The 27,566-nt window shown below is 39.4% G+C and overlaps 1 protein-coding gene across 1 annotated transcript in view; it reads left to right on the top strand.

Annotated features, from left to right (window-relative positions):
* EBF2 (EBF transcription factor 2) overlaps positions 1-27,005 on the top strand; it is a 206,427-nt gene extending 179,422 nt beyond the window's left edge. The window contains exons 11-16 of the mRNA XM_012435358.2: positions 5,804-5,892; positions 7,515-7,580; positions 7,663-7,840; positions 10,098-10,283; positions 17,884-18,051; positions 24,064-27,005. Of these exons, the coding sequence (XP_012290781.1) occupies positions 5,804-5,892; positions 7,515-7,580; positions 7,663-7,840; positions 10,098-10,283; positions 17,884-18,051; positions 24,064-24,095 (719 nt within the window). The 3' untranslated portion in view covers positions 24,096-27,005. The remainder of the gene's footprint in view (positions 1-5,803; positions 5,893-7,514; positions 7,581-7,662; positions 7,841-10,097; positions 10,284-17,883; positions 18,052-24,063) is intronic.
* Positions 27,006-27,566: the final 561 nt, after the last annotated feature.

Genomic DNA, 27,566 nt, shown 5'->3' with positions numbered 1-27,566 from the left:
TCTTGAATGGGAGAGTGTGCTTAACTATTCTATATCCAGAACAGTTGTCATTTATGTGTGAGAAAGACAAAAAGATACTCTTATTTCAGTGGCCCAGACAGAATTTAAGTCTTATTCCTACTGATAGCACCTGACTGCAGGAGAATTGAATCAATGAAGAATGCAAGATGGGAAAAGTTGTGCTATCACAGGATTGGTGGTTGGCAGAGAAAGCAGTTAAATAGAGAGTGTCTTAAAAATTGCTGTTAATATGGTGATGAGACTTAGTGGAAACATGAAAATTAGTTTCTAAAAATACAGATCATAGAAAATCTAAGAGTAGTAAATCAGCTGGAAATGATAAACTGTCAACAAAAATGTATAAGTGGAGAGAAAGAGGTGGGAAGATTGAAGGTAAGCAAAATCCCTTACATATGGAGTGACTCAATACCTCAAATAGGAAAAATAAAATATTTTCAGAGAAGTCTAAAGACACTTCCACAAATTAAAATAGTGTGTACAGACTGGGGGCAGTGGCTTACGCCTATAGTCCCAGCATTTTGAGAGGCCAAGGTGGGCGGACTGCTTGAGCTCAGGAGTTTAAGATCAGCCTGGGCAACATGGCAAAAACCCATCTCTACCAAAATACAAAAATTAGGCTTGTGGTGCATGCCTGTAGTCCTAGTTAGTCAGGAGACTGAGGCAGGAAAATTGCTTGAGCCCAGGAGGCGGAGGTTGCAGTGATCACATGCAGTGAGCCATGATCACACCACTGTACTCTAGCCTGGGTGGCAGAACCAGAGTTTGTGTCCCTGTCTCAAAAAAAAAAGTATATATATCTCTCAAATCACTAGAAAAGTACATATATTTAAAACTATTAGAAACATGAGAATGTGGGAAGACAAATTTACAGTAGCAAAAATGGATGTGTTAAATAATGTGATCAAAAAGACATATCAAATAAGACTTTAAAGCATTGCCCAGGAAATGCAGACAAAACTAATACGTACTAATTCACAAAAACTCAATACATTCCAAAAGGCAGATACTGTGAAGGATACCTTTTTGAATCCAGGGCAGTTGACTGCAATAAGCAATTAACAATTTAGTACTAAATTGCATAGAAATTTTAGGGTATTCTTCCTGGAACTAAAGGAAGTCAAAATTATAAATAAGACTAATCAGCAAATTACCACAAAATTGTGAAATTTACTAAGTTGTGGCAAAGGTAAGTACTTAATGTCACATAACAAAATAAAATCCAGATAAGTTAAATAATTTAAACATATACATATACTTGTGTACATTTCAGTGGGAGGAGGGGTCGGGGAACTCTAGATAGGTGAGAAATTTTAAACAAATACAATATAGATTCTATTGTAAAACATTTACAGTCCTGATGAAATAGATGATTTTTTTCTAGAAAAAATACAATGTTAATGAATTTGAGGTTTCTGACTGGCAGTCAGTCATTTGGATAATAATGCAATTCACAGAGAATCTCCTGAGTTTGGATATCTTTAGTGGGAGGGATCTATGGAACAACTGAGTGAAATTTTCTAGCCAACAGTTGGCTATTTAAAGCTGAATCTCAGGCCAGGCATCTAGTCTAGAGATCAAGGTTTATGACTATTAGCATGTAGCTGCATGTGGAAATCATGAGGAATTGATGAAGTTGCCCAGGAGAATGTGCAGCAAAGCAGAAGACTGCCTGGCAACAATCTTGAGAAGCATCATTTACAAGAGAGGCAGAGAAAGAACAGTCCTCAAAGTAGTCTGATATGGCCAAAGAGGTGGGAAGGAAGCTGGGCAGTGTGAGTTCAGGAAGCCAATGGGTGGGAGGGTTTCTTGAAGTGGAGAATATGAGCTGTGTCAAGTGTTAACTTGGGGTTAAGAAGAGAATGGAAAAGTTCTTGTTGGTTTGGCTAAAATGCTATTGGTGACTTTAGTATGAGCAAGTTTATTAGCATTCTTTCAAATGTTTAGCCAAGAGCTGCTATCCATGCTATGTAAGATTTATAGAGCATAGGATAAAATAAAGAAAACTTCTCAATATAGTTTTCAAAGCTGGTATAAAATAAAAACCAATCATTAGTTGGACAGAGCCATGCACACAATCCTAGTTATTAATATGTACACACAGATTCCTGACAGCAATAACAATAAACTTGCGTGCTCACCAAGTGCCAGGCGCTGTTCTTATGAACTTAATTGCTTTAATCCTTGTGCCAGTTGTATTAATGAAATATTAACAAACTGAACTCAGATATATACCAATAAAATGATATATTACATCCATGAGTTAATGTTTAATTTTGAAATACTGGAAAATATATTATAAAATATAATAGGCTGGGTGCAGTGGCTCACACCTGTAATCCCAGCTACTAGGGAGGCTGAGACAGAAGAACTGCTTGAACCTGAGAGGCGGAGGTTGCAGTGAGCTGAGATCGTGCCATTGCACTCCTACCTGGGCAAAAGTGCAAGAGTTTGTATATATAGGTTTGGCCAAAGGAGTAAATTCATGTATCTGTGATTTTCTAAAACCCCAAGAAGTCCTGATAACCCTTATTGAACCATGATGAATAATATCTATCTCAAATAGCCAACATCGCATTTGGCGGTAAAATATGTCACTCCCATTCAGAGAAAAACAAGAATATCCAACTTTATCCTCATTTTGGGGCATTGTTTGGGAAGTTTTAGTCAACACAAGAATAGGATTAAGAGAACTAAATGGGATAATATGTTTGTCAAAAGGAGACAAAATGATCACTGTAAGTAGATGATATGAATGTACAGGCATAAGAGAAGTAATAGGGAAAAAAAACAGTGATATCTGTCAGGGATTTCTGTTACAAAATAATGGTTACCTTTGGTTAAGATCTTTTATGGGCCAGGTGCAGTGGCTCACACCTGTAATCCTAGCACTTGGGGAGGCTGTGGACAGATGTCTTGAGCCCAGGAGTTCGAGACCAGCCTGGGCAACAGGGTGAAACCCCATCTCAAAAGAAAAGAAAAAGATATTTTATATGCCAAGCACAGTGCTGGGGACATTATAGAAATAGTTTTATTTGATTTTGACAGCCAACCCATAAAGTAGATTTTAAACAGCTCACAGACACTGTGGAGCTTGTATTCAGACCCTAGATCTACTCAACTCTAAAGCTGATTGTCTTAATCTCTATACCATAGACTTCCTGCACAGATATGTAAAACACAAAAGTGTTTCTAGACACTAATAAAACTCTTGGACAATATGATTAAGGAACAGCCATATTCACAGTGAAATAGACAGCAAATAATTAAAATGGAAAGCAAAAACTTAACACCTATACGTTGAGCAGTATACAGTTTACTGAGGGATCTAAAGAGGAAGGTGGAGTGTTGCTATTGCAAAGGCATCCGTTTTCTCTCTAGTTGTAGATTTAATGCAACTGAAATATTTTTTGGAAACTTCCCTAAGATTAATCTGGAAAGAATAAATGGATAGTTGAGAAGGCTGGGCGCAGTGACTCACACCTGTAATCCTGGCACTTTGGGAGGCCAAGGCAGGGGGATCATGAGGCCAGGAGTTCAGGACCAGCCTGAACAACATGGTGAACTCCTGTCTCTACTAAAAAAACACACAAAAAACATAGCCAGGCATGGTGGCATATGCCTGTAATGCCAGCTACTCAGGATGCTGAGGCAGGAGAATCTCTTGAACCCAGGAGGTGGAGATTGCAGTGGGCCAAGATCTCACCGCTCTACTCCAGCAGCCTGGGCAACAGAGCAAGACTCTGTCTCAAAACAAACAAACAAACAAACAAAAACCAAAAAACAGAACAGCTGAGAAAATATAGTTTTAAAAGATGGTGTATTTGTGGAAGGACATTTATACTATCAAACATTAAACATGTATCACAACCACAGTAGTGTGATTTTTACCCAGAATAGAAACATAGATCGATAAAGCAGAATATATGTCCAGAAATGATTCAATAAATTGTGAAATACACTTAAGTTGTGGCAAAGATAAGTTAAATAATTTAAGCATTTATATATGTATACACATATGTGTATATACATATACATTTGTGTGTGTGTGTGTGTGTGTGTGTGTGTGTGTGTGTTTATGTGTACCTACCAGTTCTTGGAGTAGAGGTGGTCTTTCTATACATAAAATACTTAAGGATAAATTGGGATGTGATATTACAACATGATGCCAGAGTATTAAAAATCTCAAAATATAAAGTATTTTTAGAAGTGAAAGGAGTACAGAAAGTATTAATAAGCAGTTTATAAAAGAAGAAATTAACATGATCAGCAAATATAAGAAAAAATTCTTCAACCTCACTGGTGAGTAAAAAAATGTAATTTAAAATGAGCACACACATTGCTGGAGGAAGACTAAACTTTCTCCTGAGGAGTAATTTGACCATATGTCTGAAAGGCCCGAAATATAAATCATAATTTTTGGTCCAGTAATTCTAATTCTTGAAATTTTGCAATTGAAATAATTAAAGTTATGCACAAGGGATAATTATTTCTCTGATATTTATAATAGTGAGAAATTAGGGTCACATTAAATGCCCAATATTAGGAAGCCATTTAAATAAATTATAGAACATGTCATAGAAAAATACGCAGGAATTTAAAATAATGTCATAAAAGAATAGTTAATGATCTGAGAGAAAGTTTATGATATATTGTTAAGTGGATGAAAAGTAGGTTATGCCACAGTGTGAACAGTATGTCTCTGAATAATTTTAAGTATATGTGTAAGTTTAAATCTGAAAAGCTATAAGCAAAAAATGTTAATCCAGCTCATTTCTTAAGTGGGTTTATGCTAATTTTTCTTCTATATTTAATGTTTTTAATAGTTTTTTAAAAAAGGTATTGTTTTGATAGAATAATAGCAACATACATTATAAAATACATATGAAAAAGATTAAAGGAAATACACATTACTGTGTTTACTGCTGCATAACAGCAATGCAGGTGATTATTATTTTATTATTTGTATCCTTTGCTTTAATCATGCATTAATTTTAAAACCATGAAATTTAAACAAGAAACTTTTTAAAAATAAGGGGAAGAAGGAGAAAGAAAAAAAAGCATGCTGAAAACTCTTTAGAATACTGGGAATGCTAAAGTATGCCATACATTAATTTGCTCACTTGTTTTATAATTACTGACACTAAGTGCCTACCATGTGCCAGCCCCTGTCTTAATGGGAGCATAGTGGTGGAATAAAATTTGCAGTATTTGTGGGGAGGGGATGGGGAGCTGACATTAAACACATGTGGGTGTAACTAAATATAATTGAAAATTGTGGAATCGTATTATGCATAAAAACAGGGTTTATGAGAATAAGCTCATAGAAGGTTTATATATGTATGAATGTAAATATTTAAGAGACTGATTAAGAAAAAGTGATATTTAGAAGAAGTGATAGACAATACAGTCCTACTTAGGAAAGAGACGAAGGAGAGAAAGGAAAATAATATAAAAACAGTTTGTTATCTTCATAAGAAATTGAGATATGGTTGCTTGTGTATTTCTTTATTTGACAATGAGCAGAGAAGTTTAAGTATGTACACTTAAAGCAGAAAAGATCATTGTAATAATCTGAAATTTTGAAATGTTATTCTAATGGAAAAATATAAAAGTACTATAAATTCTAAATTTAGATGTGAATTAACCAGTGTCAATAGCAAAAACCCTAACTGATTACATCTATTGTGCATCCAGAACCTTCTTATCACCTGTGGAAGAATTAATTAGAAAGTTTGCTTTATGGCCAGGATACAAACTCAGAGAGAGGATTTTTCTTTTTCAGCATTAAATGAGCCCACTATAGACTATGGTTTCCAGAGACTGCAGAAGGTCATCCCCAGGCATCCTGGAGATCCTGAGAGATTAGCCAAGGTAACATGCTTTGGAAATTGACATGTGAAGCCATTTGTGTAGAATTTCAGCAAACTTAGACAAATCCAGGCATTTATGTCCCATTAAAATTAATTAGGCCTTGAAATTTGGCTAAGCTTTAGATACAAGAGGTACATAAAATATCTGCTAACTATGAAATATATTATGGTTGTATTTATTAATCTCTGAGGAAATATGAAAACTGAACAGTTGAGCCTGTAAAACAGATACACGGCAGGAGTATTCAGCTTATAAAACATGGCCACCTTTATGAAAATAAATATTTGCATAATTGATTAAAAGTATAAGCTTCCACTCCTTTGTATGTAAATGTTTCTATTTACCCATAATTGCAGGGACCCACAATCAGTATTATTCATTGAGGGTCTACTATGTACATAGGTGTCTAATGAGGAGAAAAATGCTTCTGTATAAAATTTCTATGCCTGTAATCCCAGCAATTTGGGAGGCCGAGGCGGGCGGATCACGAGGTCAAGAGATCGAGACCATCCTGGTCAACATGGTGAAACCCCGTCTCTACTAAAAATACAAAAAATTAGCTGGGCACGGTGGTGCGTGCCTGTAATCCCAGCTACTCAGGAGGCTGAGGCAGGAGAATTGCCTAAACCCGGGAGGCGGAGGTTGCGGTGAGCCGAGATCTCACCATTGCACTCCAGCCTGGGTAATGAGTGAAACTCCGTCTCAAAAAAAAAAAAAAAAAAAATTTCAATGAAATACATCATTTTCAAGTGAACTTCCTCATAAAATTATGAATTTGGCTCATGATGTTAGCTTTATTTAAAAAGTATCAGCTTATTGTCATTTAGCTGATGACTATTTTCACATTTGTATTTGCACTTTAAACACACAAATTATAAAATGCTGCGTTCTCTCTTCCACACTGTGAATAAAATTTAAGCACCACAGTTGCTTCTACATCACACCTTTATTTTCCTCCTGGAAAAATCCCTAGCCCCACCATTAAATTAGATGCTATCTGGAAAGTAGGTTAATAGCAATTTAAAAGGCTGTAAAAAAACAGGAGGTGGAAAAGGCAAAATGAGAGGAAAGGGATTCGTGATTACTAATTCTCTAGTTAAAGTGTACAGGGGGAAATATTATTGAAAGAATTCATCTTTATTAGAATAAAATTTTGCAGAAGGCATTGCCAAGATAATTTCAGTACTCTGGACAACTCCTTGGCAAGCAGCTATAAACTCAAATCCATCAATCATTTAAAAAATATTTGGTTAATTAGAGGACTAGATTTTTAAAACAGAATGGGCTGAAAGTAGCATTTAATAGAACTTCCATGACATTATTAATTTTAACCAACTTCACTCTCAATTGTTTTAAACAACTCCACTCTCAGTTGTTTTTTGTTTTGGAAACACATCCATTTATGGAGCCATTTTATAGAGGCAAATTTCATAGACGTGTATTTATAGAGAGATTTATATGTAAAATGGTATCCTACCTGACAAACTAAATATAGGACCTCTTGGCTAATTACTTACATTTTGGGAGGGATGTGTGGATTTCTCATTTTTGCCTATAATTTTCTTTTGTTTGCCATTTTGGACTTTGCCTTTGACAATACCCCACCCTTGCTTGTTGTCCAGGAAATGCTGTTGAAAAGAGCTGCCGATCTAGTGGAAGCCCTTTACGGCACACCACACAATAACCAGGTGAGATACTCACATCCTACCCTTTATTGAGCTTTGCACTTTATGCTGGATAGAATGCTCACATTAGCCTGCCGTTTTGTAGGACATCATTTTGAAGCGAGCCGCAGACATTGCTGAAGCCCTCTACAGCGTCCCCAGGAATCCCAGCCAGCTTCCAGCCCTCTCCAGCTCCCCAGCACACAGTGGCATGATGGGAATCAACTCCTATGGCAGCCAGCTTGGGGTCAGCATCTCAGAGTCAACACAAGGAAATAATCAAGGTACCACCTTTCTTAGAATCAAAATCCAAATATGTCTGATTCATTTAAAAAGTAAGTTCTGCTGGAGTGGACGGAGTCAGAGGTTGAGTCATAAAGGTCCAACAGAGTGTGTCCACAGATAGGCAGTACAATCATTTCAAGATTATAAATGATATATTATTAGAGTCTGAGCTTCTTAGGTACCAGGCAGAATGTCTGGAAATATTTAAGAAGATTAAGTATTATGACTGGGTCTGGTAGCTTACACCTGTAATTCCAGCACTTTGGGAGGCTGAGGCAGGTAGATTTCTTGAGTCTTGCAGTTTGAGACCATCCTGGGTAACATAGCGAAAATCCATTTCTATAAAAAATAGCCAGGTGTGGTGGTGGGTACCTGTAGTTGCAGCTACTCGGGAGGCTGAGGTGGGAGGATTGCATGAGCCTGGGAAGTTGAGACTGCAGTGAGCAGTGGGGTGTGCTGGCACACTGTGCATGAGCTGAGGCTGAATGTGAGTGCACACGCAGTGTGAAAGTGCACTCCAGCCTGGGCAACAGAGCGAGACCCTATCTCAAAAAAAAGAAAGAAAAAGAAAAGAAAGAATTGAGTATTATGAATTTAGAAGGATTTGGGCTTATGGAAAGTAGATTTACAGCTATTAATTGAAAAGAAATTTATGCTTCTGCTATTGTAATTATCAGATTGAATACTAGAAAGAAGCTGATTATTGCCATTATTTATGATACCCAAATTTCTCTTCCTAGTAACCAAGAGTGAATGGCTTGGTTTTATTTGGTAACTCCTATTTTGTATTATTTCATATACAAATATATAACAACAAACCAATACATGTGAAGCAGATCATGTGCTCTTACATGTGAAGCAGATCATGTAAAGATCTTTGCATTGAGATTGATTTTATGATTGAAGTGCTAAGTCTAAATCTGTCATGAATGATTTTTAAAAGGAGCAAATGTTCCTAATGAAGTCCTTAACATTGGGATAGTTTTTTTTCCTCTAATTTCATTTATTCATTGGAAAAGAATTCCTCATTTTTTTGCCCAGGGTAAGTTTTTACAAAAGAGTAGGTGGGCCAGGTGTGGTGGCTCACGCTTGTAATCCCAGCACTTTAGGAGGCTGAGGTGGGCAGATTGCTTGAGCTCAGGAGTTTCAGACCCACCTGGGCAACATGGTGAAACCCGATTTCTACAAAAAATACAAAAATTAGCCAGGTGTGGTAGTGCTTACCTGTAGTCTCAGCTACTTGGGAGGCTGAGGTGGGAGGAGAGATTGATCCAGGAGGTTGAAGCTGCAATGAGCCATGATTGTGCCCCTGCACTCCAGTCAGGGCAACAGAGCGAGACCCTGTCTCAAAAAAAAAAAAAAAAAAAAATAGATAGGACATATTATTACTTTTGTTTTTGTAGACATGGGGCCCATAGACGAAACATCAAATTTTTTATCATCTGGTGACAAATTTGGGTTGTTTCCTAAATCGTTTTAGAGACAGTTCACCAAAGTGGTTTTATTTCAGGACTCATGATACGATGTCTCAGTGCTGTGGTTTCTCACTCCTTTCCTCATCTCAGGCACAGACTGGATCCCCCACAGTCACTGCTGATGCCCCAAAGTTCTAGGTCAAAGAGTAGCACATTTTAGGAAAACTCATCAATACTTTTCGAATGAAAATGATTCCCCACTTGCACCTAGGGTATGGCAATGATGTTGAACTAGCATTTCTAAAACTGTTCCATAGAATACAGTTGGCCCCAGAGAGGTTAAGATACCTTCCCCTGCTGCTACGGCATGTTAAATCTGGCAAACACTAGGCTAGCAAAGTCAAACCAGTTTATTTATTCTCTAGGACATCTGTATATGAATCGTCAAGAAATCCTACAGTGCGTAACATCTGCCCAGCCTAACTTGACCACAGAATGCTTTTCTCAGTGACACTAATGATATCTCACTGGACTCCAGTGTCATATGAAGTATGATTTGGGAGAGGGACTCCACACTGCCATTAGCCATTTGCTCGTTGGTGTGAGCTGGATGTGCTGAGTGCAGGTTTGAATGAAGAGGAGGGTCAAGGGCACGGCCTTGCATAGATGGGGGAGAGAGATGAAGGTCTAAAAGGCTGAAGATGGACTGCACACTTCCCACAACTGCCTGGGGCAGCTGGTGGCATTCTATAGTCTGGGGCCAACGTGGACCTGTGCTGGCCACATGTGGCCTGACGGTGTATGCCTGTTGATTGACCTGGGCTTTTTCTTTGTTGCCAAGGATACATTCGCAACACAAGCAGCATCTCTCCGCGGGGATACTCTTCCAGCTCCACGCCTCAACAGTCTAATTACAGTACCTCCAGCAACAGTATGAATGGCTACAGCAACGTCCCCATGGCCAACCTGGGTGTTCCAGGATCACCAGGATTTCTAAACGGCTCACCTACCGGCTCTCCTTATGGAAGTAAGTGACCTCTCCATCCCTCTGGCCCTCCATGGTTTTCTGTCTCTGGGCTTGACTATTCAGCCTTTTGGGAGAAAAGTTGCATTTGTAAATCTTCCTAAATTGTCAGGGAGCAGCCTAGTTTCCTGATGAAGCATCCTTCCTGCTTTTTGTTCTTTTCTCTTAGCTAGACTTTGGCTCACATGGTTACTCAAGGCCTTTTGGGGAAATAAAAGGATTGAAACAGTTCCCTTTTTATAAAGAAAGAGCATGTGTGGCCTATGTAAGTGGGAGCAAGGAATTAAGATTCCGTTTCAGTTAACAATATGTGTACTCTTAGGCACTTGCAGATGTAATATTAAATCTCTATAAGAACTTTCCGATAAGAACTTTATGCTATAGACAAGGAAGTTTGGCTTCACTGCAGTTTTTTGACTTAAGATCACATAGCTAGAATACAGCAGGTTAATAATTTGGGCATAGACTCGATGACTTTGAGTTATTTTGTATATCGCACCATGCTTCTTTTTGACTTTGCGACCTGGTTTTCCCCTCCCTTTAGTACCTCCAGAGAGGTGGAAGTTGACTGCATGCAATCGTGTGATATATTGAGACAGAACCTCTTCATCTTAATCTGTGGTCTAGCAGCAAAGTCCCTGCTTTGGGAAGTTGTGAAAACCCCACTTGGGTTGCCTTGGGAGGTAATACTGGGAAGTTACACAATGGTCCCAGGAGCCTAAGAGAGTGCAGTTTTCAAACCTACCCAGGGAATACTTTAGGCCAGGGGACAAGCTGAAATGGAGAGGCTGAAGTGATTGAATAGAGTGTTCTTGAAATGCTGGGTCTCGTTGCAAGTCTCTGCACCTTGCCCTCTTTTCACCCAGTGTGGTTCCCTTGTGCCAAGAGCAAGGACATGTCAAGGGCAGCACATAGCTATGTCCACCATAGCCTAGGAACTGACATGTCACAGAAGCTGCCTTTCATAGTTTTTGGACTTTTGGTTCCCTGGGGACCCACATGTATGAGTTATTTTCGGATTATCGGTTGGATTCATACACTCTATACGATGTGATAAAGACACAACCAAGCAGGAAAGAGTAGTAGAGGTCAGTTCTTCTAGTACAATGAAAATCTTCTTACTGCAAAGACATGAGTTCTGTGTTGTGTCTTGTCAGATGACCTAAGTTAATTAGATAACGGTGGTCTAGACAAATAAACGATTGGCTGATTTGTTTTTATCTTATCTTGTTCCAAGAAGTGTTTGGGGGAATTCTCGCAGTCAAATAGGTAATATGAAAGTATAAAACAGGATCTCATAAGAAAATAAGCTAAAAGAAACAAATATGGCTCAGGAAATTAGATAAATGCCAGGGCAAGCATTAATGCCATTTGGTCTGTTCAAGGGAGCCATTTATTTTGTTCTGAGTTTACAAGAGGCTAAAGCAAAGAGAGAAATAATATTTGTTATAAGATTTTACATCCACACATTATTTTTCAAAGTAACTCAGACGAAATGTTGCTATTTCTGTCACTGAGATGTTGGGGAGGTCTTTCCCATGCTTCCTCCTGGAGAAGGTGTCTGGTATGGTAAAGAGACCATATCTTTAACAACTCCTACAAATGATGCAATGGCAAGAGATCCATTGTGTAAACAGTGTTACAATAGGGACATCAATAAGATTAATTACATTCCACTTTACAGCTTAAAAAGCATGTTGACATCTAGAGTCCAGTCAGGACCTCACAACAACCTTGTGACATGGATACAATCTTTATTATCATCATCATTTTCCCTTGTAAGAGATGAAGAGCTATTAAATAACTTAAGAGTTCATAGCCAGTAAAAAAGGGACTAGATCACATCATCACACTCAGAATACTATGTTTTTAAATTATTCAATAAAATAAGAAATATTTAACGTATTTATAGTGTAATATTAGGCTAAACCATGTGAAATTCCCTCTATTTGGCCATTTTTGGTTTACAAAAGTGGAAATTTCCTAATTTATGTATGTATGAATGAGGTTGAATCCGTTGTTTTTGTACATAAAAAATGATCACTTTTATAATACAGTATGTTGTGTGGTAGTGAAGAGGATGGAGAAGAAAGGAGAGAAAAAAGATGGAGGAAAATGTACAGTTAGGTGTTAATTGCTTACTATTTCTTCCTAAATAATTCATTTGGTAGAGAGAAACCCTTTCCACTCCCATCAGTGACAACTTCCTTCTACTGCTCTTTCATGATCACTCAAACCCACTGCCATGAGAAAACTAATGACCAAATTACCGATTAAAATGAGATGGTGGACACAGAATAGAAAAAAGAGGAAGGCACCATGCCCAACTGGGAGAGGGAAAGAGAGACTGGAGAAGACCTCCTCCCTGTACCTGCTGGATCTGGTGTGATGGCTTGCACCTTCACTTTTGGAGGGAGGGTCTGAAGGAGTTGCAAGATAGCAATGAAATTCCAAACAGTGCATTCATTACAGTCAAATTCCCCTACTCCAAAAATACTGAATACCCAGTGGAGTTCATTACAATAGCACCTGACCTGTATTTCTAGCTGGCCAAGTCTTTACTTCTCTGGGAAATACAAGAAAGAAAAGCCCAGGGGAAAACCTTTTGTCAATTCAGTTGCTTGTGTCTGAAAATACAATTCTATGATTTTTTTTATAATGCATCTGATGTGGCTGGACCATGCCACAGAGCAAATACTTGCCAGAGACACTAAAAAAGAAAGAAATAGAGCCAAGCTTCTTGGTCAAGTTTGACTTGCATGACAGCCAATGTAGAGTATCAGAAACCTGTGCACTACTTCAAAAAATGGCCAAACAGATGTTTTTTCAATTTTACATACAAACTTCACTTCCTGGCAGTAGCAGTGTGCCAAGTTCCAGCTCAGTGCAAGTTTTTATAGCCGAATTCTAAACTCCTGACAATAGGGGGTTATAATGAAATGCTGACAGACCCCTTAGCTCCAAAAAATGCAATGGCTCGATGCAAAGGAGGATATGTGCCCGGTGAGTTCCAGCTGAGACTATGCAAGCCAATCAATCCTTGTACAAAGAAAAGTGGTTTTTCCTTAACTCCCCATGTTCACACAGATTTCTGGGCCAGACGTACTTGCCTTTACTTTGGCCCCTATCCATAGAGAGATAGATGTCCAGAGAAATTCTCAATTGGAAGTACATGCGATCAACTTTCCTAAAATGGTTCTCTCTGCAGTCCCAAAAGATTGTCTATTTAACAAGCCTGTAACACCCATGGGGACCAGTTCTTCCAAAGCAGAATAGCCACCAAGCCTATGCAGAGTTTGGGACAGAATCCATACAGGCAGGAATCCAACCTGTCCTCATAGATTCCTACATTGCATTCAGAGTCTTAGACCATGCTCTGGGCTTCCATCGTTTTATAGGTTCAAAAATATTAAGACATTTTTCTATTGTAAAATATTAAAATTATAGAAAACATAGAACATATGAAAATAACTTTTAAAAGAAAGCATACTCCCACCATAAGAACCACTTCTTTGAATTCTGATATATTTCTACTTCTTCAGAAAAGAAAACCTACTAAAATAGTAATATTCTCATTACAGACGTCTTGAAAAGCGCATAGAAGTAAAAAGGAGGAAAGAAAAATGGCACACTCTGTGTCTATGCAGAGGTAACCATTGTTAATTTTTAAAGGATAGCCTTCCAGTCATGGATAGATACATTTTGAAAATTGCAGTGTCTGCTCTGATGCACAACTAATGAGATTCTGCCATAAGATCAATGAAAGAGAGGGTGGAAGAAAAGCAGTAAAATTACCAGAGTCACAGAGAGGAAGCTGGGCTCCATCAAATCCATCAGTGATGCAGGCCTGGGTCATAAGAATGGGGAACAGAGATATGAGGAGTGATGTGTGCTTTTACAAGTTGACTGCAATCATCAAGTGTTTTCCAGGAATGTGAGGATTTATTTGTCTCTTGCTTGCTTGGTGGGGGACGGGGGGTGGGGAATGGTGTTACAGTGTGTAACAGACAACTTTGTGTATAGGCAGTAAGTGAAAGAGGAAAGTTAAAATTATTTTTAAATGCCATTATGCCTATTGCTAAGGATTGTATTATTTATTTCTTCCAAAAGAAATAGAGATTTTGTCTTTTTTAAATCTAATAGCCTTTACTGGTTTCTCCTACTGTGTATTAAAAGTAATATGCTTGTTGTAGAAAATTATGAAGATATGGACAAGTGAAAGCAATACATTTAAGGATACTCATAATCCCATCAGTCAGAGATACCGTTGCTAAAATTTTGGATGTGTATCACATCCTTCTAGACTTTTGGTATGTTTATTTTTTAAAAGTAAAGGGAGCTTAATATGTGTGTTATGTAATCTGTTTTTCTTATCTGAAGAGGTGTCTTTCCATGTGATTAAATATTCTACAACATTAGTTTGAATATTGACATTGCATTCCACTGCATACACTAAATATTATGTACCCTGTTGTGGGTCACTTACTTCCCAATTTTTCATTATTATAAAAATGCCCTTGAACCTATTATTTTTGGCACAGTCGTGACTATCTCCTTGGGATTAATTTCTAGAGATTAAATTAGTGGGTCAAAGGATGTGCACATTTGAAAATACTTTGATATATATTGCCAACGTCCCTTCAGAGAGGTTAATTCTTCCCTCAGAAAAGAAAGAATGTATGTGTAAGTGGAAAATAAGATCTTATTACTGTTTTCTTTAGCATTTTATTACGAATCAGTTTGAGTGTTTCTATATGGATCTCTCTTGGTCATTTTTATTTCTGATTTTCTTTTTGTATGTCCTTTGCTCATTTTTCTCGTGGGGTGTTTTTCTTTTTTCAATTAACTTATGAAAACGTATGAGCTATTGAGGATATGAGAATATCTAAATAAGTGTTGCAAATATTTTTCTTAATCTGTCATTTGCCTTTTTGCGTTCATGGTGGAAGTTTTTCATTATGCGGCAAATCTATCCTGTAAACTTCTAACCATCCTAATATCTCTACTAGCACTTTTTTCTGCTTTTAAAAATAACTTTTTAATCTATTCAGATTTACTTCAGTGTTTAACATGAAGTCCTCTAAACTTAGTCTCCAAATGGTTAGTGCATTTTTCCATGCATTTATTTTTCTACTAATATGAAATGTCACCTTTACTAAGTATTAATTCCCATCTATACCCAGGTCTGTTTCTGAACTCTGTTGTGCTCTAAAGATCTGTCTAACTATTTCTATGTTAGTACAACTGTGATTTCACAGATGAAGATAAGTGCCTTCTTATTATGTAAGAAAATTTTTAAACAAAGCTTCCTCTTACAGTGTTATTTTTTGAAACAAACACAGTAATTGTGTTTACCAAAATGTACAAATTCAAATTCCTTTTAGTAGTTTTATTATATTTGCATCAAAATTTAAATTAATTTGAATGCATTTTGGCATTTTTACAAAATTGTTGTAAAAAATATTTAAAACAGGCAAGTATTTATTCAACTCTGCAACAATTCCTTCATGTTACTTAGTAAAGCTTGAGGTGTTTCTCCTCCCACTGCGAGGGAACCATTTTTGATCTAATGGACCCTACTTTCCATTGAAATCTGTTATTAGAAAATAATTATCTGTACTAGTGAGTCATTTGCTGAATATAAATGGAATGGAGTGTGTGGGAATGCCTAATTCACATCATAAAAACCTCTTCAATGGTGATGTCTGAGGGGAGGTTCTGCTGTTGAAGACACAGAAACCAAGGCACCATTTGGGGGCCCACGTGGATTATGTAGTATCGCAGATATTGGACCATGGTAGAATCAGGGCCTACTAAGTCTCAGCTTCTCTTTGGTCTCTAATTCTGTGCCTTAGTTGGGGCTTTTCTGCTTTGGACTTTTTTTTTTTTTTTTTTTTGTCTTTTGTGTTTCTATTTCACTAATGCCAAACCCAAGGCTAGAAGAGATTTTGCTCAGAACCATGAATAAGATCCACTCCTAATGCTTAACCCTGTGTCCTGTCTTATGATGCAAATTAGACCAACAATGCTTTTATTCATTTACATGTTCAAGTATTACATGAAATTCTTCCAGAACTTTGTTCTACTTTCCAGGTTTTTTTAATTGTACTTTAGATTCTGGGGTACATATGCAGATCATGCAGGCTTGTTGCATAGGTACATACATGGCAATGTGGTTTGCTGCCTCCATCCCCCTGTCACCCACATCTGGCATTTCTCCCCATGTTATCCCCTCTCCACCTCCCCAACCCTGCTGTCCCTCCTAGGTCCCCCAGCAGACCCCAGTGTGTGATGCTCCCCTATGTACTCACATGCATAGCTCCTAAATCAAGACTACTTTAAGGATAAGAAGTTTTTAGAGAAAGCTCTTCTTTTGAAGTCTTTGGATTTTAGTTCGGCCATAAAAGACAGACATCATATGGGAGGTGTGCTATATAAGTGCTTTATACAGGCAATTGGGTATACGTGGCCCAAAATACATTTTTGTAGGGAGGGAGGGGAAATGAGGGTAGAGTCATCCATGGACATCAGAACATCTGACCTTCAGTTCACCTTGTACTTGGTTTTTCAGTCATAAGTCTCGCCCATGTCCTCATTTTCAAAGACAGTTGATCCACTGAAAATACAGAGCTAGAGTTAGCACTGCTGGACTTTGTCATTAGGCTCCAGCAATACTTTTATCAGGTCATGTGACTTGGATGGTTCAAAAATTCTGGGAATTATGCTAACACAAGTGCCTAAAACTTGACCTTATACTATAAGGTGTTGTATCTAAGAGTTTTACCCTTGTGTACTCTAATTTACCGCTCTCTTAAGTTGAACATAGAAGATAAAATTGTCGTCTTGCATGATGTAACTTGGTGGAGTACTTCATCGTGTAAACTGCTTTTATTTTTCTTGGAAATTACAACTCTCAGCTTTTGGTTTCCCTTAAGTCATTTTAATGTTAATGTCATTAATATTGGTGTTTTTTTCTAAACATGTGTCAGGGGAGACCGACTTGCAGCTGTACTTCCCAGGAGCACTGAAAGTATGGGAGAGGGAGGCAATCTTAGGAATGTTAATAAACTTTTACATTTAATGAGGAAGTGGCCCACAGAGATGGCACTCTGAGAAGACGTTAACCCTACAGACCAAACCCCTGGAGCCTTAGGAGTTACCAAGGAGGTACATAGCTCCCAGATAGGACTTTCTGTAGGGTGTAAAAGTGATTTCCATTGCTGGGTAGATTTGATGATTTTTCAGGCATGTTTGGTGTCATTCTTCTCTCTTGCCAAGCTTCTACTCATGAATGAAGACTTGGTCCAATATCACTTCCTGAAGACGCCTTCCTAATTCTCCCAAGCAGAAGCGTCCTCTGCTGTCTGCATCTCCTGGGCATTGGGTACCTTCCTCTAATAGGATCATTACCATATTAGTTGTTTTATGTGACTATTCCTCCCACTGGACAGGGTAGGAATGTTGTCACATTCAACTTTTTTTTTAATCCCTGCAATCTGGAACAATGCCTGGAAATTAACAATTTCTCAATAAATGTATGCCAAATGTGTGAACTGAAGGAAGATCTTAATTTCTAAATGAGGATTGTGTGTTTGCTTTCCAGTCATGTCATCGAGTCCCACCGTTGGATCTTCCAGTACATCCTCCATCCTCCCATTTTCCTCTTCAGTTTTTCCTGCTGTCAAACAGAAGAGTGCCTTTGCCCCTGTCATCAGGCCCCAAGGCTCCCCTTCACCTGCCTGCTCCAGTGGCAATGGAAATGGATTCAGAGGTAGGCGAGGGTTCTAGTTTGGGAATACACATGACACAGTGTACCCTAGTGTTGGCAGAGTAGGAGCCAACAGTACATCATTGTATAGCTCCAGCCATTTATCTCCAAAGAGATGCTTTGCTTTTCTCACCATGGGACATGAATGACTCACACAGCCAGGCAAGGGCTCCATCTAAAAGCAAGATGGGACCAGGTGTGGTGGCTCACGCCTGTAATCCCAGCACTTTGGGAAGCCAAGGCCGATGGATCACTTGAAGGTCAGGAGTTCAAGACCAGCCTGGTCAAGATGGGGAAACCCCATGTCTACTAAAAATACAAAAATCAGCCGGGTGTGGTTGGGGGTCCTGTAATCCCAGCTAGTCAGGAGGCTGAGGCAGGAGAATCACTTGAACCTGGGAGGTGGAAGTTGCAGTGAGCGGAGATTGCACCATTGCACTCCAGCCTGGGCAACAAGAGCAAAACTCCATCTCAAAAAATAATAACAGAAAGCAAGATGGGGGAAAACAGACATGAGCAAACTCTGCAGGTCATGGAATTAACCATGGTAGAGCCATACATACAATTGAGGAGTGTCTGGACTTCCTAGCCCTATGCTGTCCATGAAGCCATTCTGTTCTCTCTCAGTCACCCACCCCATAGGATGCCATGTGGTGCTTTCTGCTTACTGTCACAGTGCCTGCATGTCCTCTTGGCACACATGGACGGGAGCCAGCAGGAGCAACCAACAAGTTCTGAGAATTCTAGTTACATGCAAGTCAAATTGACAGCAGGTGCCTGAGTAGGGGGTTGTGGAGGGTAGAGAAAAAAGAAGAGGAAAAGACATACAGTTTCTAAGAACAAAAATTAATGTCATCCATCAAACCCATTTTTGAGCAATGTTCTAAAATATAACGTGGCATGACATAACACAAATGTGATGAGTTTATGAGAATCGAATCATCTTATCGTGGATGGGGGGCAGCCAACAACAAAAGGGCAAATTGGAAACTGCTGAGGACTGGGGCTCACTTGCTTTACTTTTAGGCTGCTCCTCTCAGGTCTTGACACAAAAACGTTTACAACAAGCAGCATTAGGTAAAACTAAAAAGGGAAGAGATTTCTTTAACCCCTCGTGGATCAAAGCCTGTGAGGTCAGCAGTGCTTGATGGGGAACCCTGGATGGGCTGCGCTGTCCTTGGGATGGCATCTGCCTGGTGGTTTGATGGTAGAGTGTAAGTTCCTAATTATTCTGGGACACTTGTAAGAGGTCATTCTCCTCTTGTGGCTGAGCAGAGCTCTGGGACTTACCTTAGGTTCCTGCGCCATCCCAACACTGGAGATGATGGTGTCTTCTGGAAGTCAAGTGACATGACAAACTGTCAAAACCAGAATGGAAAACCCAGCACTCAGAAACATTGCTGATAATTCTTTTCCTTCTAACTAAACAAAGCAGCTGGGTCTATATGCCACCCAATGTGTGGGTAGTTGGAAACATCTGGAAATTTGATGGATTTTTTTGGCAGGGATTTTCACCCAGATGTCTAATTTATAAGAAATAGGCTGAGCCTGTATCTGAGTGTCTCCACCTGCTCTGTCTTTCATCAAAGACCAGTGGTTTCCATCCCATTCTTAGGGGATGTTCCCAGAGCTTTTTCCATGATGCCTTCATCTCCAGGTGGGGAAATGAAAATGATTGCTGAATATTCACTGTACTTTCCGATCTCCTCAGTGTTGATGTTTCCTCTGAGTCCTCTGGTTTTATTCATGGACTGTAAACTTAGTGGAGACCCAACTAGTCTTACTGGCAAAAATGCAGATTGAAACAGACCAAGGAGGGGGTCCAGGCTTTCCTCTGCATTGGACGGGAGGAAGACAGGATGGATGCAACCCTTTCCTCCTTCCTGGTCACTTAGCAGATATGTTCAGGTTCACTTACAGGAAAAAAGCATACTTGACTTCCACTTATCACCCCTTCCCCACCTCCTCTCTCGCAGGGAGGTGGAGCTGGTTATCTCAGAGCTTCTCCATCTGTTTTGCCTGGCTCTCAGCCTACAGGGTGGCCAGGACAAGTTTTGTACAGACTCCCAGGGCCTGTCATCCCTACCCCACTTCTTCCTGCATGAGCAAGGCTCCTGTGGTGTTACTGAAGTCAGGTTTGAATCAGCCCAAAGAGCTGGAAGGAAACCTTGCTTGGTCTTAGGTTCCCTTTGTGGGCAGCTGCAGCAGAAACAGCCAGAAGACCTTCTCTAGGGTCCCCAGCTACCCAAACTTCTGGTCACCACCCCTCAGGATGCTTGGGCTGAGCAGCACATTCCTGATTGATAGGTTTATTGGAGCAATGATTTGGTTAGTTGCATGTAGTCACAGGCTCTAGGCTCTAGCTTCATTTCTAGAGTCACTACAAGGTTCCAAACATCATTTGAATCCTTCTGTTCCCTCCACATTCCTCTGATGATTTGAACCTTTAAAAGAAGGGGCCAGGTGTGGTGGCACACAACTATGGTCCCAGATACTGGGGAGGCTGAGGCAGGAAGATCGCTTGAGGCTAACCTGTGCAACACAGCAAGACCCCATATCTAAAAGATAAAAAAAAAAAATTTCATATTTTTAAAGAAAATTTCAATAATTTTGGGGGGTAGAGGTGGTTTTTGATGACATGGATAAGTTCTTTAGTGGTGATTTTTGAGATTTTGGTGCACCAGTTACCTGTGCAGTATATACTATACCCCATATGTAGTCTTTTTAAAAGACAACATTTTTGGAGGAGGGGTTGGGGGAGAGAAATAAAAGCACCTGTCAATTTAGGGCAGTAGCCTAAAAGGAATTTGTAAAAAATGTATGAAAATATTAAGTGATGTGTGGAGAAATAAAAGAATCCTGAGGACAACCTTAAAGGTATTAGCCACTGGAAGAGCGCTGGCCATGACGTCCCCAGTCGTGTGCTGAGTTCTAGTTCAGCTCTTTCCGGGCCGTGTGAATCTGTGTATGCCATTATCCTCTCAGAGCCTCATTTTCCCAGTATGTTAAATAGAAAATCAATAGCTATCCCCAAGGGTTGTTACAGACTTAATTTATGTGAAGGTCTAGGCAAGACAACAGATATTTCCCATAGCCTGGCTGAGAGGAGGCATGGGTTGACAAAAGATGTCCTCAGAGAACATACCTTCTGCTCATCCTCGTTTTAGACCAGGTGCATGGAAGCTCAATGTCCAGCATTGTGAAGAAGTTCCCTGGAGTAGAGAGAGGGAAGAAACCAAGCTGACGTTTAATGCACAGTCACTGAACAAAAAAATTCCTGGGCTCTCAGAGTCCTGCTGGACAGAGAGCTCCAACTCTTTAGAGAAAGACAGTGGGAGGGTGAAAATGTGGGCTGAGTACCTGGGTGATCACAGGCTGGGGAGGGGCCCTTCTCTAGACAGCATTGTCTGTAAAGGCATGTGCCGCCCATACTCTCTGAGGCTTGCTAACTATGCTGAGCACTACAGGCAAGGTGCCGAACTGAGTGCCTTACAAGAAGTATCTCCTTCAAATCATGCCATTGTCATGATTCCTAGTTAAGCGGTTCATCCAAGGCCACACAGGAAGTATCATCTGATGACTTGAACCCAGACATCTAGACTCCAGAGCCTGTGCTCTGGCAGCCCACTGTGTCTCCAGGACAATGATAGTGAAATTCTTCTCTTTACCCTACACCCATATCTACTTTCCACCTGGTTCAAAGGGAGATTATTGCTTTCTGTCTGTTGGCTATGATTTCTACAAGCAAAAAGTCAGAGTCCCCACCTAGCAGAGCTCAAGACTACCCAGTCTGGATGTGGGACTAGGAGGAAGGGTTATATAGGATATCTTGCTTTTTGAGCATCTCTGCTGTTCCATAAGCCCTTTTGGTGTCTCTCTGAGCACCCAGAAAAAGGAATGGGGTGAGGATTTTTCTTCTTTTTGCGATAGGGTCTCACTCTGTCACTCACATTGTAGTACAGTGGTGCCATCATGGCTCACTGCAGCCTTGACCTCCTGGGCTCAATAAGAGATTCTTTCACCTCAGCCTCCTGAGTAGCTGGGACTATAGGCATGTACCACCATGCCCGACTAAGTTTTGTATTTTTCGTAGAGATGGGTTTTCGTCATGTTGCCCAGGCTGGTCTTAAACTCCTGGGCTCAAGCGATCCTCTCACCTCAGCCTCCTGAAGTGCTGGGATTACAGGCATGAGCCACCATGCCCAACCAGGAGTTTTAAATATAATAGACAAATTTAAGTTTAGAATTTGAGTCAGAAATCCACTGCCAGAGAGCTCCACATATAGCATTCATTGCTCCACCTTCCATCTCATTTATCAGGCACTTCCAGTTGATGAGCATAGATTGTTGAGATAATATTACATACTACGATTCATTTTCCAGCTCCCTCCAAGAAAAAAAAAAAAAAAGAAAAAACCTTCTATACTCCGGGATAATTACTAGGGTTGCTGTATCTCTAAATCATCAGGGAGTGTCCAGAATTGAACTGCCTTTATTGAAAAGTTACATTGATTCAATATATAGTAATACAGGCAAAAATAATTAAGGCTTTGCTAGCTGTGTAAGACCTTAATCCAGATCTCACAAACATTCAATAAAGGCTGTATGGGCAGGGAAAGAGATGGCTGACAATTTTGCCCGAGAGGACTAGGTGATGTGGAAAAAAGGAGGCAGAGAGTGTGAGAGGAGAGAGATGGAAAGGTTGAGAAACACAGATAGAATTTCAGCCATTTCCTGGGAAGCTTAGTAAGCAACACTCAGCAAAATGCTTCTATTATATTGAATAATTCCTTTGATGCAATGTAGATAATAAAATGCAAAGAATCAAATGCTAGATATGATTTTAAAGACTATGATGCAAGGAAACTATTCTGCCATTTTCCAAGAACATGAAAATCCCACGGGCTCATGTTCTGAAAGCCGAAGTCGGAGGAATACATTTTGCTGTGGGATTTTTCCACATTGTGCTGGTGCTGCTTTATTTACCACACCTAGGGAAACCCTTAGAAGTGATTCCACCCAGACAGGCATTGTCCAAATCCTCTTGACTCAATGGAGGGAGAAATAATTGGACTACTGCATTTATATAGGGCGATGAAGAAAGAATGGGAACTGGGGGCTGAGTGCAGTGGCTCACACCTGTAATTCCAACATTTTGGGAGGCCGAAGTGGGTGGATCACCTGAGGCCAGGAGTTCAAGACAAGCCTGGCCAACATGGTGAAACCCCATCTCTACTAAAAATATAAAAATTAGCCAGGCATGGTGGCATGCACCTGTAGTCCCAGCTACTCAGGAGGTAAAGGCAGGAGAATTGCTTGAACCCAGAAGGTTGCAGTGAGCTGAGATGGCACCACTGCACTCCAGCCTGGGTCACAGAGCAAGGTTCTGCCTAAAAATAAAAGAGAGTGGGAATTGATAAACTAAATGAAGTCTTCTATTGCAGTAATCAGCATTCATTAGCAGCGAGCATCACACATCTGCAGTGAGTACCAAAGGAAGATGAGCCAAAAAAAAAAAAAAAAGCACTTACCCAAGAAGCGTAGGGTGGATCAAAAGCCTGATTTGTTATAAATGATGCCCTGGTAAGTCAACAGGCTCGGTACATGGACTTTCGTTTTCTGTTCCAACTAAGTGATTTGGAGCAGTATAATCTGGTAATTATTTTAGTCAAATAAAAAAATATATCATGCATATATTACAGTTTAGTTTACATGTTTACATCTGTTATCTCATTTATACAAACCATTAATATAAAACAAAATGTAACTCCTGGCCTCCCAGGCAAAACTTCAATAAGGTTTCCTGGTACTTCAGTAATTCCATAATGCTTCAGTGCCTTTAATGGGCTGTCTGCTAGACCAAACCTGGAGAACAGGTCCTCATATCAGCTGAGGGCACCAACTCCCTGGATGGCATCAGACTCTATCATTCCCATCCCAGGTCCCTCACTCTGTGTCATAGCCTTGATCACAAAAAGTCACCACATGTCATTCCTGTGCACTCTTTCCTTGCAGCCATGACCGGACTTGTTGTACCCCCAATGTAAAGAAGAACTGCTTTCTTATAGCACAAAACTACTTACTCTGATGGACCAGTAACGAAGAAAGCACTATGAGCTCTTTGAGGGGGGGAACGGTGCCCCCACACGAACACGATGGACACACTTGGGTCTGCAAGGAGCCGGCATCTTACTTGGTCCCACGTCCTCCTAAAGCTCTGATGGTGGCGACACAAACTGACCCTCTCGGGGACAAGGACAAAAGATGTCATTGACGTAGTCAGTGCTAAAAAGCAGAAATGCAATTCTTTGTTATGAACATTATGAAAACCACCTTCCTATGTTTGTAAAATATTTAAGAAAAAAATTGGCAAACAATTAATGCTTAATATTTTGGATACTATTTGTTTTTCTTTGTAGGAAAAAAAAGTTGAAAGTTTCTATTTTCTATGAAGCCTTTCAGATACCAATTTAGTTTATGCAGAAAAAAAATTGAACAAAACAGGGTACCAGCATGGAAGACTTTCTTAAAACGAAACCTGAATCGAATGATGAAATGTTGTATGTGTGTTTGCTTATAGCTTAATCTCTTTAAACAGAAAACGAACAAAAAAAGGGAAAAGTTTTAAAATGTTTTACAATTATTTAAATAAATAAACGTGTAACTTATTGTAAGTAGAGGTAGAAATTAAGACCTTTTTGTTGGAAGAGAAAGGAATTTCTCTTCCTGATGTAAAATGAAAATGATGCAAACATGTAGTACCAAGTTTTAAAGGTGTGTGATTATTACTGCAGTTACTTACTAGATTCTTGTCCCCTATCCTGCATCCCCCCTTTTCCATCATTTTATTGACCCAAGAACAGAACAACATAATGCAGAACAACAGAACAACATAACAGAACAACATAATGTGGAAACAGAGACTCTAGCACATGCAAAAAATATTCCAACCCATTAATTCATTCCCAGCTCCGTCTGATTTCTAAGTAGTCCACAGGCTTTGTGAATATATATTTTTTAATTCCTATTAGCTTTCAACACTCTCCCCTGAGCAGTCCAGAGAATTCCCATGTTAGAGTTTGTCTCAGGCTTTCAACATCCCAAGGAAAGAAGCGTCTCACCTTCTAGCGAAGCCAAAACCACAGACTATTCTTAACTAAGAGACCCTTTGGGAATTTTTCCTCACCAGAACCCCACCACTCCCTCCTCTTTGGGTGCCTGATTCAGTACAGAGGTACATAGCCCCAGAGAACTTCAGAAACACGACTTGGAGAAGGTAACTTTGTTTCAGGGACTCTTAAGAGTCAGTCTCAGAACATCCAGGTCTTTTCCTCTCTCTGTAAATTTCCTCTTTAATGGCATTAAACTCTCTTGAAAAACATAGCTATCCCACTCCTCATTATTTCTAGTCAAGAATGAGATGGGGTGTGGGAGAGGGATATTAAAAGCCCTAATCCTCTCTTCTGTTGTTGAAAGAAAGGGAAGACCAAATTCGGGGGAGATCCAGAGGTTAGGGGCATCTGTGTTCTATGCAGCACAGTTACCCAGCCCTTTGTTGGGCTCTTCATTTTTCTGTGACTAGCTCTTAGGGAGGAAGAACATTGCCTTAGCTGCTAATGGTGGTTGATTCTTGAAAGCCTATGTGATCCTAGAGACATATCCAGGCATATTTAGATTGCCAATGAGGATGTCACTTGTTTCCACGTTGGGGTTCTCCCGACTCATTAGCACCACAGTAGAGTCTATACACAGACTTAGTTTGGGGTTCTTGGTTGGGATTTCAGCATTAGAAATAGACGCAGCACTCATGGAAAAACATCATGAGTGCATCTGAGCCAATTTTAGATGACTTCATTAATTCTGCATACCTTCTCTTTGACCCATGGATGCAGCCCCACACCTATCCAGCCCCAACTGTCTTATTTGCCTTTAGTCCATTCTGGAATTACCCAGTATGACTTATATTATTTCTATGCACATGAGAATCCAAGGTTTTAGAAACCTGGCATGCTTATAACTACTGCTGACAGTCCCTCATAGTCAGGGCTTAAAGCGCCAAAATACACGGAAACGTAAGAGAAAAAGTTCCCCAGTGAGAACTGGATTGATGGAAGGGGAAGAATGTGTGGAATACGAACGTTACCTTCCAAAAGTGAAGGCAGAACAAAATTAAGCATGTTTAGCCCTGGATTTGAGCCAATCCAACATAAGGAAATGTTTTTTTCCAGTAGCATTGCTTTTAGAACCTGTGAATTTTCCTCTTGCATGAAGATGAGTGCAGTACTGTCTTCAAAATGATTGTAGAATTTGTTGGTAGCTTTACACCGAAAAATGCGTGTAACTAAATACCAGACATCCTTGACCATTCAGCTAGAACCCTGGCAGCAACAGACCTATTTAATTGTACAAATGTGTGTAAGGATTATTTTTAGTGTACTAATAAATTAAAAACAAAGTTACCCTGTCCTCATTAGTCATTGCTATTCAGTCATTCCCCAGGTTATTTTTGTGCCACTTGGAATACGAGTATTTCTATAGTTAACTAGAGACTCTATCCTATGTTTGTAAGAGGAGCTGTGTAAGTTTTCTTTTTTCATTTAAAGGGACAATTTACTTCATTATTTATCTCATTCTTTTGTTATAGCATTGTAATTCTTCTCAGTTTTTCTTTGCACATTTCAATATGCATGGTTTAAAAACCATTGACTTCTCTACCTTTTTGTACAGTGAAGTCTCATTTTCAAACTGTACAGTTTCATTTTATTGTTTTGCTTAGTCAGTTATATACAGTATAAAGTTGCTATGCACAGAGCTTTTTGTAAAGACAGCTTTTTTGTTTACTGTTTTTAATGGTCTTACTTAAAGAGTATCTTGTTTGTAAAATGAATATGTCTACTTCAGTTTTAAACTTTAAATTATCCTAACAAAAAAAAAATAAAATTTTTGTACTGTAAAAATATGTGGACCTTTGCTTTTTATTTTTTTGGAGTGGTAGTTTGGGATTTGTTCTTAACTTTGGGAATTTTCTCATAACACTGGTCCCTGAGTTCTATTTGAGGAAATCTTACTATAGATTTTGTTTACATGGAATGTGTAGTAAGTTACTCCCTTAAAGGAGAAAGTATGACTTTTGTTCATTTTTCTGTATCTATTCATCTACATATCCATCTGTTCAAATTCACTCATAAAAAAACCTCAAAACTGAAAGGATCCTATTTGCTCTGTTGGATTTTGGCTGTATAGAATTCCTGAGGTAGGTGGGCAGTCTCCCCTGATTTTAAATTGTTTGTTGAACATATGTTATAACTTGAGTCATCAGACACTGGGTGAAGAATCTCAGGCTAGAACACAAAGACTTCACGTCTCTTCTTAAATCATAGGAAACAAGTGCGATGTGTACCCATGGAAGAAAATAATACATAGGCGATAGCTCACTCAGGAAGACAAGGAGGGTGCAGAGAGCACAGAAGATTGGAGCTGTCAGAGAGGGTTTCATCACAGGAGGCAAGGCTGGACCA

The sequence above is a fragment of the Aotus nancymaae genome, unplaced genomic scaffold (assembly GCF_030222135.1).
Source record: "Aotus nancymaae isolate 86718 unplaced genomic scaffold, 86718_ANA_hifiasm-v0.15.2.pri h1tg000079l, whole genome shotgun sequence".
Classification (NCBI taxonomy): Eukaryota; Metazoa; Chordata; class Mammalia; order Primates; family Aotidae; genus Aotus; species Aotus nancymaae.
This window is presented reverse-complemented; position numbering and strand designations above follow the sequence as displayed.